The sequence below is a fragment of the Mugil cephalus genome, chromosome 10 (genome assembly GCF_022458985.1).
Source record: "Mugil cephalus isolate CIBA_MC_2020 chromosome 10, CIBA_Mcephalus_1.1, whole genome shotgun sequence".
NCBI lineage: Eukaryota > Metazoa > Chordata > Actinopteri > Mugiliformes > Mugilidae > Mugil > Mugil cephalus.
Window position 1 is genome coordinate 20111974 of NC_061779.1, and position 13791 is coordinate 20125764.

A 13791-nucleotide genomic window follows, 5' to 3' on the forward strand; every position below is an offset into this window, starting at 1 on the left:
CAGATACACTAATGTAACACTACTACTACTATATATTTGTTGACAAACGACTCTCATCCACAACATTAGGACTGTTACTGCTGACATTCATTTGGCTTTGAGATACCCGTACAAAGATGGCAGCAACTATGATGGTGAAGGGACTGGAGGGCAGTCGGATCTCTGGTGGGGCTGAAGGACCTCCTTACCTTACTGCTTCAATGGCTGTCCAACATCTCCCTCTGCTGGACGTCCACACGACTCAGAATCTACGAGCAGCTCTTTTAAATCAAAAGCCTAGAAAGATTTAATGCACGAGTCCATGAGTCCAAAGCCATTTATCTACCAAGGTTCTTTTAAGTTTAGTCTTTTTTCTGTGTTAACTGCTGAGGGTTAGACAAATGTAAAAGACAATCTTTGTTCTCTGCCCATATATTCAGCAGAAGGAGATAAAAAACAGCCGCTCAAATGGTACAAGCTCATTGTGTTAACTGTGTGATACTTTGTCTCCATCTACTGGGAGGACTCTGAAGTCGCTCTGTTTTCAGAATATGTTTTTATGTGTTTCGGTGGCAGCTAATCACCATGGCATCAAACCTTTTACAATAACTGGACACAGAAAACTTTAAATCAACCAGGGTTTCATATAGACAGCGTTGGCAGCATTTTAGGAATGTTGCACTACTTTCTATCATATTTCGTGTCAGGACCAAAAAGTGGTGTGATTCTACTGGACTCCGTTGGAGGGAGTCATAACGATCCCGCCAAAAAGACCACATTTCGAACAAAAAGTTTCACACACATCATATAGATTACAACGCACTAAGGAGGTAGGTTGACATATTGCTGTAATTTATCGTACCACACACAGATGGGCAGTGATTCCCAAACACATCATCATTCGAATGCGTTCCTGATGACAGCGGTCAAGTCTGAATTTTACGCAGTAGTGCCAGGGCCCAACCACTCATTAACCACCAATATATCCCTCAATATATTTAATTGCTTGGTTATGAATGATTTATCTGTCCGACAGCATGCGGCGCCAGCACCGTGCACGTTTGGGAACCATTATTCTGTTCAAGCTAAATGAAGATAAAGGAAAGACAAATTTACTGGCCTCGTGCATCACGGATCGAATGCGAGGGATTGCACCGTCCACGGTCGCTATCTGCCACTTTCTGTGAGCTTTATGTGCATCTGTATATCTGCCAACAAGCGTTTTCTACAAATTCCACTGGATTCCAGTAAGTGGTGTCATACAGCTTTCCTGGGCTTAACGGGAAATCTGTCTTTGGGGTGCAAGATTATAACCTCTGCATACCGCTGGTCAATGGAAAAGTTTTAATCCACTCAGAGGCCAGCCATTCCTGGGTGTAATATTGGCTCCAGGAGATATAGAGGTGGCCGATTTGACCAAAAACAAATAAATTCAGTGAGGAATAAAATAAATACTGAGTAGCAGCATATAAGGAAAATCCTAGTCTCTATTTTGGTATGGTCACTTTTGATTACGTTATGGATGAATTCAGAGAATGCTGCTGGGAAGTAGAGGGCCTTCTTTTGCCAGAAATTTGGGCGACCTCCTAGATACTGAGGCCTGAAATAGCCTGTGTTCATTAACTAATTCTAAATTACAATACGATCTGGGAATTATTTAGAGACACGCTAATATCTTCCACATAAATGGCTTTCATCCGACCATTATATTGTCATTCCACACTTACATCAGCCTCTCATCAGAAGCTGATGATGACTTTTGCCCTTGTACTTGGACTAATTGTTATGAGACAGTCCAAACAAAGGAGTCTTCTTTTAATTCTCTGAAGGAATGCATGTAGTAAAAAATGTGTCGTACCGCAGCAAATGAAAACCAAATGGGGAGACTTTCATGTCTCTGCAGCGTTCGTTTTTTAACGGGGTTTACGCTATGACTGAAAATATCATTGTCATGCTGGTGGAGGTTGAGGTAATGGCTCCAGCCTCCACTGTGGAGGACAGTTCCTCTTCAGTGTTCGCCAGCAGTTGTTGTAATCTTCACCCAGAGCCCTCACACCAGATGGAAGGAGGACCTGCAGAGCCAATGAAGAAGACAGCGAGAGGAAGAGGAAGAAGAGGAATAAAGGATAAAGCCTTCAGAGTGGCCACAGACCAAGTCCAGTGGAGCCCTAGAGTGCCCTTTGCCCTCCGCTGTCGAACAACCCAGAATCTTCTATGTTTGCTGTTCCAGTGGAGCTGAGCCTGCCGACAGGGAGCTGGGAGGTTTGGCAGCAGTGGCTGTCACTCTTCTGTCACCGCGGAAATGTCTTCTTCCTCTGCGCACCGAGGGGAAACTTGAGGGCAGACACACAGACCAACAGACAGACAAACCACAGGCAGCCCAGCACTGCGGAGTTGAAATAGAAGTGACTTTTGTACAGGAAGTCGTTGCTCACTGTGATGCTTCAATGCTCAGACACAACAAAGTCGGTTTTCGGAGACACAAACACACAGGAAGAAAAGTGCGGGGTTAAGCGGAGGCTAGGAGTAGAACAAGAGTTTTAGAAGAGAGCGTGTGTTGACTGCATTCAAATTGTGTGGGTTTAACGAAAATATATATACATATATATATATATATTATTATTGTTCATCTAAATTTGTATTTCAGAAAAAAAAGTCATCTCTGTGTGGCCTGCTCCTCTTCAAAACACATTGTTGGCACAGTGATAGTCAGTAATCTGTCTCTAACCCGGTGTCACCAGGACTACGTCTATGACATTCGTTGTTCTTGACAAGCCAAGCCATTCCGAGTGTGACCCTCCCAACCCAGAGTCATTTTACTGTCTGTGTAGCATTTCCTCTCCTCTAGCTGTCTCCTTATCCACCGTACAGCCTCTAAGCAATACAAGAACCTCCCTGACCCAATTTAGATGTCAGATTACTGTTGTGGAGTCAAACAGGCAAACAAGCAGTGTGTGTGGCTGTGTAACAGATCCATCCAAACATTCCTTTGTGTGTGTGAGGCCCCTGCAAGGTTCAGTGTGCGGCTGACACAACAAAGGGAACCTGTGTTTGACAAGCAGCCCTATGCCAGACCCAAACTGAAGATGCCAGAGAAGCTCTGAACCCACCTGAGACTGGACTTTGAGCTTTAATGCAACAAAGACACAAACCAGATACAAATACAGAATGCGGTCATATTTACTTTCTGATCCAGTGCCTCGTCACTTGATGGATATTCACACGGGATAAATAAATGAGCAGGTTATAGTCAAAGGAAGTGAGCAGTTGTATGCGTAAGAGATTGAAGACATTTATGATGATGAAATATGAAAACCTTAGAGAGAATTATGTCTAGTGTGTATTGTATCTGAAACACTTCATCCTGTAGCATACTGTAGGTGGCCAGTAGAGAGCAGGCATTTTATCACTTAGTGTTGAGACTGCGTTATATTTACATCTGGATGAAGAAAAGCATATTTATCTTCTCTTACTAAGCAATCGGGTTTATTTAGTTTGGAGTGATGAAATCAAAGACTTTTAAACAAAGACGTAGTTGTAAAGTCACTTGAAATTGTTGGACATTAAAAATGATGTTACCTCAAATACATGTGAATATAATCTTATAATTTATGTGTAAGAGAATTTTTGCCGACAGCTGGGAGTGAGACAGCTAGTGAGGATAAGCGGTATGGAAGATGAGATGAGATTTTTTTTGCCATAGACTACGTTTTCCATTGTCACTGCAATTTCACTTGACGACTACGGTTCATCCAGCAGCAGCTACAGATACGACGGGTACAACACTAGCGGCACAAACTGATAACCCCTTCTAGCTTTTCTTCTTCTTCTTTCTTTCAGCTGCAGATTGACAGGTGGTCATATGATTCCAGGGATACAGTGTCACTCAGATAACGCCGCCTGTCCCGTGACGGAAGTTCCGTACTCCTGCACTTTGGCAGCGACAACTGATTAAGCTCCATCCAATGAGAAAAGGATAAGACGTGCTTGAAAGGCCTGAAAAGAAGTCGGCTCTTTAGTCAGACTTCAGAACTCCTTTTCTGTTGTTTTATTAAATGTATTTTGGATGACTAACTAAGCAGCATTGTTGTATGTCTTGGCCGAAACTATTTTGAGTGAATTCTTCAATGGATTCCATTTAACCTTTCCCTAAATCACACAGCCATATTGTGTAATTGGTAAAATTTACAACAAAATAACAATGTACCAGCTGGGAGATATATAACTATTGCATAACATGAACTCTTGGCATGCACCACAATGTGATTTGAAGGATGATTGGCTGACATAATTGCTCGCTTATATCAACAGAAAAATTCACATCAGGCCTCCTGAAAACTGCTGCACGGTGAGGAAACATTTTTTTTGCCATTTCTTTACACCGCAGTCTATCAGGCCGGTGTTACGAGGCCTTGCTATTCAGCTGCCAAGCCATCAGTGAGTGCACGCCACAGATGGCCTTTACATATTACATACCCTGTGTTTGGTGTCAGGATCATATACGAAGAGACACCCTCACGGTGCCAAAAACGGGAAAACCACACTGTTATATCCAAATATATCAAGCCATGGGTACAGAAGCCTCATTCTGCCAATGCTGAGGATAAACAGCATGGATGGGTTGAAGAGAATGGCATACAGAGATCTAGTGGCTTGCGAATAGCCAAACACTTTTTAAAAATGTTTTAAAAAAATGACATTTATAGCTAACGCAGAGTGATTTACGCTGGGTTCATCAGCAAAGTAATGAAATCCTAAAAAAAAAAAGAAAAAAAGAAATGCCCTTTTTGAAGCTAATCTGACTTCAATATAATTTTACTGTACGAGGAATGTATGATGTAATTTAAGACAATAAAAGAGAAAATGTCTTTTGTTCCTTTTGTAAAGACAGTCTGGAGTTCATTGTTTATCCACGTTTTTATTAACCGCTCTCCAAGCGGAGAGCAAGTGCAAAGGCAGCGAGCTGCCACTGGCTTTGTGAACTTAGTGTACCAGCTTCTACCCGACAGCAGGTTTGTCTTCGTGACTGCCATTGTCAAGGAAATGAAATAGTGCACGGCTAATATCTCTGTGACCCTGACAGGAATGCCAAAACAGTATCAATTGCTGGAGGTGGAAACGCAGGGCAAAATGTATCAGGTGCATTTCTGAAATTCTGAGTGATTTCTCAATGAACTTGGCCCTTGTTTTCTTAGTGCGACCCGAGGGCCAAGCCTTCCTGGTCTGTGTGAGTCTTCACAAAAGCGAGCCTCAGAGTGTGCTTGAATGGCAAGGGGACGGAAACGCATGCTGTTTGAGTTAGGTGCAGAGCAAACACAGACAGTGCATGGGTCATTGTGTGAGACAGAGAGAGGAGAACGAACGACCCGCTCACACTGCAAACACTCCCAGCTGTTCACAGCCAGGTTTCCATGTGTGTGTGTTCGCGCGCGCTGATGTCCACGCACTTGTGCCCGTCCATAGCTGCGGTCAGATACAAATATAGCGCCACACCTTAAGTCAATGCACTCTGTTTAGCTTTCACAGATATGTAAACTCCAACGCCAAAGCATGCATTTGATGTGTCCGCAAAGTTTACCCAAAAGGAGAGGAAAGTTAATACCTAATGCAGCTTTGCAACGATATCTCATCCATATTCCTGCCTGTTGAGGCAAAACACGATCAGAACACTCACTAATAGCTCTCAGCCAGTGGGACCAATATGCACCGGACTCGGTGATGCGTGATGGTTATTTGAATTACTATAGACCAAAGAAACGAACCTCAAACTGTTTTCTGTCAGTTATGCTTTATTGATTCCATTTTTTTTCATAAATCTGCCTTTTTTAAAAACAAAACAGCAATTATCCAGCCGAATTGTTGCTTCTGGACACAGGGAATATTTCATATTAATATTTCAGACAAAATCCTGTCCTAAGTGCCAAACTGACGTGGACTCTGTCTGTTCTCAGACCCTTTTCTCATATCCTCAGGCTTATTAGAGGGCAACAGAGAGTATTGCTTGTATTCGCTCCACTGCACACAAGGCCAGGGTCTTTTCTACAGACACAAGCCATATGTCTGTCAGATTTTATTGTGAATGTAAATGCTAGGGTTCCATTCTCTGACCAAGGAGACCGAGTGTGGTTGATGTATTCCTTCTTGTAACATCAGTCTTTTGTATTCGCTTTAGAGTGACGAAATCCTTTTGTTCCTGTATTTGTCTTAAATGTGTATTTTGCATTATATTTTAAACTCTCTATTTTAAACTGTCTATTTTGTGAAAGATGTTTTATTGTTAGCGAGAATCACCTGTATAACCAATAACAGTTAATAAGTGTCATCTCTGTAAAATGTAATCTCTGTAAAATAATAATAAAATCATCACCTTCATGTCGCTAAAGCCCCTTCAGTGACATCCAGTTCTGATTCGAACTGACAGGCCCATATGTGGACTGTAGCACGACTCCTCATCTCCATCCATTTCAGTTCAAGCATCCAAATTCAAATAGTTTATTCAGCGCAGTCGTGCCAATCAAATCTCACGCTGGACTGAAATGGAAGCATTTATGCTAAACGACTTTCTTGTGAGGATTTGCACGACGTGGATCATGGACTGCATACTTTATGGTGTGCACTTAAGTTGAGTTTTACAGTCCATGGGAATGGCGATTCAAGGAATTGTAATGCTTGGTTGAAAGATAATTTCTAGCGTTAACTCACTTCATAGTATCCTCGGTCATTTGGAAAGAAAGAAAGTCGAAGAGATTCGTCTAAACGTGCTTGTTAATCGCACTGGTGGATTACGGATAATGGATGAGCTGGACTCAGGAGGACAGACACATTGTTCTGATTGCACTTTACCGTGCTTCCTGCTCTGTGTTGTGTGTTTTGGAGGCAATAAAAAGATGGAAAACAGACTTTTTCACATCATTGTCTTGAAGCCAATGTTGCTCATGGTGGCACTACGTATTTCATATTATGTTTGAGAAAACATACATACCCAGCTACAGTCGCTAACATATACTCATGTGCCAGCTCCACACACATGGCACAGTAGCAACAAATCCTAATCTCAGCCATTCTAAAGCCTCTCCAACTTGAAACTGGACTCTTTTCTTTCCTCTATGTCATTTCATTCATTTCACTGAGTGTGCTCTTGAATAGAGGCTACAGCTTTGGCATGGTGTCCCAGACTGTCAGATTTGGGTAAATTGATCCTGCCTCCCTGTTCTGTCTCAGAGCCGTGGCCTGATCAGGAAAACACCCATGACAGTTTGGCTAGAGTTTGGCTACGAAGCAAACCCTGTTTGAAATAGAAACATTGCAAATTAACATTCAAAAAAGTTTTAACATGAGAAAAAACACTGCTCTCTTGTTGAGATGCAGTTCAAATTTTATACGAGCTCCACAAGTGGTAGTGGCCACTACTGAAAGGGACCAACCCCCAGACATGCCTTCCATCAGGAGGACATGGTACAGCATTTGAGCCTGGGCTAATCAGCCGGTGAGACGTGCAGACCCAGCCTGGCAGATCTGGTTGTTCACACGCACGCACACAAATGGGCCTCTAAGACACTGATATATCAGCAAGCATGGCGAGGAATTAATCAGGCCACACCCCGTTTCCCTACACACAGCTGTGACTGAACAGGAGAGATGAAAAGGTCAAACCCATTGGTCAGTATGGGAGGACTGGTGAGGTTGGCTTAGCCTTTGACCTCAGAGTTAGATGTACGAGGAGACATCTGACGTCCAGATCTAAAAGGTCACTTTCTTTCAGCATACTTCTGCGAGTCCTCTTCATCTGGGGTTGGGCCTGTTTTTTCTGGGTTTTTTTTGCACAATATCCTCAACGTAACTCTGAGCTTCAGTAATTGAGGGAAGTGTTGAAGTCAAGAAGAACAAAAAGTTAGAGGGAGATGTCAGATGGAGATGGAAAGGGGGACTTTGCGAGTGCAGTATAGCCATTTCCCCCCTCTTGCCTGGGGCCCAGTGTAGATGTGGTGGACCCAGCCCCAGACGCCACTTTGGTTTGGCACGCTCTGCATTTCAGGCCTCTCACTGTTTCCAGCTGAACCAGCTCCCATGCAAACACATGGGCAACCGGTGGGTTTTCTTATTTAGTTGTCGGTCAAGAGTACTTAATAATATTCAAAAAGACAGTGGGACATATCATCCCTTGCTTGCCAAAATATGATCCCCTTCTTTTTCCCCCCTTCATCACAAAATTTTCCCCTCTATAGTTCGGGTAGAATGCATGCAGATGAAAAGGAACAGATACACAATGGTGCAATCTTGAAAATTTTTGGACGACACTTATTAAAGTAATAGAGCAGACCGAGAACAGGGTAAGTACAGAGCAAAGAGGACAGTGATTGCCTTTCAGGAGCCTGGAAGTGGAAATGCTCAAATACAATGGCCTGCACTGCTGCATAAAGCACATGCAGTGATGTGGCGTATGACTTGCTCGGATTGATATGTCCTCGCTGACCCAAATGCTCTCATCCCTGCCTCAACTTTTTGAAGTTAAATAAACAGTGTGTCACAAGATCCTCCACATACCACCCAAGTGCTACAGTGGGTGAGAGAGCCTCCGTGTGTGTCTGCAGTGCTCGTGTCCTCGGTTTGATTTGTGGGCCTGCATGCATGCTTACTGTATGCGTGGACACGCGGGGATGGATAATGTGTGTTAGCGTGCACGCGAACGCGTTCGCCCCCGGCAACGAGCAAGTGTGGATGTGTGTGACATGGCTGTAATGACAATGGCGGGTGACAAATAATGCTGACGCACAGTGTTCCTGGTCTTGATCCTGCTTCAATAAAAAAGAGTCGTCCCTTTGAACATTTTAATTAAACTAAACAGGACCATCCCCACCCAAGCCTATGAGTTATGTACATCTGAAGACAAACAAGACCATCTTTTACGGGGTAGACATCAAATACATGTCTTTTTTATGTCACCGTGGGCCTGCATGTTGACTTTCATTATTTCTAAAATCCATCTGGAATTTTGATGGGCATGTTTTGAAGGAAAGGGCCTTGAAACCACAATGCAGGGATGTCTTGAAACAAAGGTCTCTGCGGTTTTGTCTGTTTCTCGTGGTGAACAACAGCCCGGCAGTCTCAGCGCTCAGATAGCTCATGTCTGTAATTTTAGTTTATGCCATCATTATTACAACACGTTAGCCGTTTCTCATGTAGTTTCTTGGAAATATCCTGAATTGATGGCTTATGCGCTCTTTTAAGAAACAGCACTCAGGCCATAAAATTTTAAGAGAAGAGAAAGGGGGATCTTTAGATTTTTGGGGGACTTTTCTTTCTCTTTTTGACAAAAAAAAAGTGTCACTAAACGTCTTTATCAGATCATTTTGTATCACATTTTTCACACAATGTTCGTTTTTTTTTCCCATCTTTGCTCATTTAGCAAAAAAAAAAAAAAAAAAAAATGAAACAGTTCTAAGGAGTTTAGTGGAAATCATAATTTAAGGAAAACCACTGGTAGATGACATTTACTGTAAGTGCCTGTCATTTGGTGAACGTTCTGGAAAGGCACCACAGATTGTGCATAAATGTGTGGCTGTCGCATGAAAAACTAGGCAAAAGCTTCCTACGAAATATCAAGCGGGTTTATGAGACTTTAGGAAGTAGTGCACACTGCCCATTGTATTCCATGCGCGATTTAGACAAACTCCTGTCATGAATCAGGCCCTTTGCACTGAAGAGGTTCGTCTGTGCATGTTTTACCAGATGAGTTCAACAGTGTCTGTTTGCCACCAGAGGGAGTCTTCTTAATCATATGTAGTAATCGATCCCGAAGGAGTTTAGTCCACATTCACAACATCTGCTCAAAATTCACATCACCCCTGACTCAGTCTCGAGAAATGAGAATATTGATGTTTTGTTTATGTTCTTCTGCTGATGAATTTCACAGTTAATCAAAGTGACTGACAGAACCTAACCGAAACATGTTTATCAGGATGTCAGTTCATTATTATTAGTCATTATTAGTCATTCAGTGGTATTTTCATTCAAGCAGCTGGAAAGCCTTTTCGAGTCTGTCTGATTTTATGGGGCTTACTGTTGTGGTGTCGCCTATCCCGGAGAGCCCACACTGGTGGGGCAATGCCCAATGTTGCAAGCGCCTAGCTTGAGCTACAGGCCTATAAAAGGACATTTGTACTTCGTTTCTTTCAGTTTTCTGTACAACAACTACACGTGTTGAGCTCACTCTGGAAGCCCGTCCCATTCCCTGCATATCCATGCTGAAGGAGGAGGAGGAGGAGGAGGCGGCGTACAGCGCTTTTGTTACCTGTATTAGTCTACCTGGCTGTTTGTAAGTTAGTGACATGGTCTGAGTTTAAGATGTGTCTCAAAACATAGACACGGCGAGCCATGTACAGCAGCTTTAAAGAGAACAACATCCACTGGGTTCGCAGGGCACCGCAGTGAGCGCAACGTCTACCTGCAAGGCGCAGCAAGTGGGAATAGTTAATTAGGTTTTACCGTCAAAGTAAGGACGAATAGGAGGCACTTCCTCCAAGAACTCGTTCACCTTTCAAGTCCGACCCTCTCTCAAGTTTCATTTTGGAGTTCTTATCCACCTTTCAGGAGGTCGCCATCAGCATCTCACCTGTACTATGGATTTCGCGCGGTCGAAGATTTCCAAGGAGCTTCAGCTTGATGTCGCGGAAAATAGGCGGTATACGTGTATCTGGAAGGGTTAGGGGAACCTGCCAATGTGAACGGAAAGCGTGGCCACTTTATGTTACAGTGCATGGCCTCTGGACAAAGTGGTAACGATCATGCACAAGCCCCCCCGAAAGTGGAGTCTCTACGTGTTCCTGTGTTTTGGCATCATATACCTGAGACTCGGGTGAGTTTTTTATTACCCGTCATTACACGCACACGATGATTTCCTCACACGCGCAAGCCTGAATGTGACATTCATTGCGACAAATAAACACTTTGGGTGGCAGTTTCGGCTGCCCTCTGACCTCGGGTTTATGCATTATGTGAAAATTCAGTTTTCAGGTGTAGTGTGTGAGTAAAACAAAACTAAAATCTCTTTATAGCCAAGCTCCTGCGCCCGGGAACCGTGTCGTGCGTAAAAGTTGCAGATCAGATCTCACGCCGGCAGACGGTATGGTCGATTATATTCACCGTCAGAGGGTTATTTAGTTCACCTCATGAGACTCTTTCCCTTTGTCGCACAAGATCATTTGAGCCGCTGTCTCTGCTCCAGATCCAGTTCACCCCTGCATACCTTCATTAATAGCGGCAGGCTGAGTTGTATTTCCACATTCCATTGCCCAGACGGAGTTTTTAGCTACCTGTTTTGCAATACCTCACCTTGATGCATAAGCACGTAAGGGCATTTATTCCTTTTTTTCTCTGCTACCAGTGCCTCAGAGGCATGATGGTATTAAAACCTCCAGAAAACAAACACACTTGTCCTTTACATTATTATTATTATTATTATTGTTATTTATTTAGTGTGTAATGCCTTTAAAAGTTCCAGTTCATTTTATTATGCAGTCGCCCCGAAATGTAAAGGTCAACATCTAAGCCTCCGTTACACAGGTAAGTGTGTGTCAGTGTGCCCCTTGTATATTAGGATGAAGTGCACGGGAATCTTCATGCAATTAACACAAAAATTAAGTATTTGAATTTTCCTGATTTCATAACAGATTATTCACCCGTAACCATGTGTCTGGATTCATTGCGCATGACAAAATTGGAAGCAATTTAAGGAAATAAATTTTAAAACACTGATTAAATTCAGATATCGTTACGGCTGTCCAAGATACCTTCCTATATCCGCGCAGTAACAATTAACCAAAGAAGCTCAGTGTCAGCCCTCCCTGCGAGAATCTCGTGGAGCTTGTCTTCAGGTTCCACAAATGCTCATATCACATGACAGCGGCTCCATTATGGGGTTAAACCTTCGTGTTTACTAATCCCGCGCAGTTAGCTCATTCCTTCCATCCTTTCACTCCGGCTACATCTTTCACGGTACCCTCTTCATTTACAATGGCTGCGAGCCTGCAGGTGTTGAGTGAGTGTCAGGATGCTGAAGCGATAAAAAGCCCTCCGCTCACTAAGCCCCGCGACAAAAATCTCCCCAAGTATTTAATTTCCCCGCTCAGATCGGAGTGATTTTTATCAATCCCACAATCTGAAGAAATTAGTATTCCGTTTTACTGCAGGGTCTCAGTGCGACTGTATGAATATTATAAGATGAAAGCCATCAAATACAATTAGAGCTCAGCAGACAGGCAGACAGAGCAGACATATTATAGACGCCTATAGGAATATTATAGCCTTACCACAGGCAATAATAAGGTCACTGAAACTCACATTTGACGACCACGGCCATGCGTTACTTTTCCAGGGAAATATTATAGGCATACACTCACCAGAGGACACAATAAATGTCCTAATAATATAATATTAATGTCATAGTAGATAAGGATGCCTCACTCTCATGTAGACATTTATACGGGAATATAACCTTATTTGTTATGGGAGGCGGCTCTTCACTTCATTGCTTTACACATAATTTGATTCAGAATGACACGTCTGGACTGAGATGATTTGTTTCTTATTTTCCACACACGTGGAGCTGTGATGATGGCGAGAGGCTGAAGCAGTCAACGTCTATGTTTGTTTATTTTTGGCGAGATAGTTAGTTGGGGTGGTGGTGATGGTGGTGATGGTGGTGGTGGTGGTGGTGTGTGTGTGTGTGTGTGTGTGTGTGTATGTTGGGGGTGGGGGGTGATGAATGAAACCTCATGCACGTCCAGTCGGGATCGGATCAGTGTCACCCTATTGTCCCGTTGTGGCAAAGTGGGCGGATAGCACTGTCTCTCCCTGCCCAATGGCAGGCACGACTCTCATGAGAATGGAGAGAGGCACTTTTCTGCCATGCAAAATCCCTAAAACCATCATCATTCCGGCTCGGGAAGCCACAGTACTGTGTAACAGCCTCCGCTGCTGAGAGATGACAGAGCCAATCTCAGCGCACACACGGCCCTGGGAGCTTGGAGCTGCGTAGAGCTACCGCGCCAAAGACGAGGAGACGCACAGCAAGGTCTTTGTGATTTTGTGCGAAAGGGACTTAAAGCCGGGAATTAAGGGAGTTTTTTTTTTTTTCATCCTGTCCGCGTCTTCTCACTCAGTCCGAACGTGGCCATTTGCTCAATGTCATCATGATCATCCTCTCGTCGCGCAGTGTACTGCTGTCAGTCTACTATCCGCAGATCTTCCTGATCCTGACGAGTGGCAGCTACCTGTAAGTTTGAGCCAATTAACTGCTCCTTAATTAACTTCAGAAGAGTGCGCGCGCTCATCCTCAGCAACACAAAGACATACGCTGGAACAACCTTCGTTAGACGGGCTACATCTCCGTTCCTCTTGTAAATTTCACGCACTTTCTCTTTAGGTTTACGCATCCGCCGAGTGAAGATTGTTCTCTGGTTGTTTATATACTGTCACAAAAGTGTGAGGGCACAGGGAGCGGGCGTAACAAAAGCTCAACTTCGCCTGCGAATGTCATTTAATGCTGATATATTTGCCACACTTCTTAGTGTTATAGAAACGAATAGCTACCAATCAGTGGAAACATCGTCGGCGAAACGATCCACGTGGGAATGTTCTAATTAGGCGAAAAGCTCTAAGGTCTAATGCGCCGTCTCCGCGCGGATGAGCACGTCTTGTGAGCGAGCAGCGGCGGTTTGTATTTAGATGTCTTACTGCAAACACTTTGGAAGAGCAGAGAAAGATTTTTCTAACTGCTACATGGATTCATTTTGGCCACAGAGTGGCAGAGAT

General features: G+C 43.5%; 1 protein-coding gene across 2 annotated transcripts in view; it reads left to right on the plus strand.

The window, feature by feature from the left end:
• The first annotated feature begins 10190 nt into the window (after window positions 1-10190).
• wnt7bb (wingless-type MMTV integration site family, member 7Bb) overlaps window positions 10191-13791 on the plus strand; it is a 29916-nt gene continuing 26315 nt past the window's right edge. The window contains exon 1 of one of the 2 annotated variants that reach the window (XM_047597452.1): window positions 10191-10834. In XM_047597452.1, coding sequence (XP_047453408.1) covers window positions 10764-10834 — 71 coding nt within the window. In that variant the 5' untranslated portion in view covers window positions 10191-10763. Of the gene's footprint in view, window positions 10835-12771; window positions 13253-13791 lie in introns of those variants that run through there. The other variant, XM_047597451.1, reaches the window with a different exon arrangement.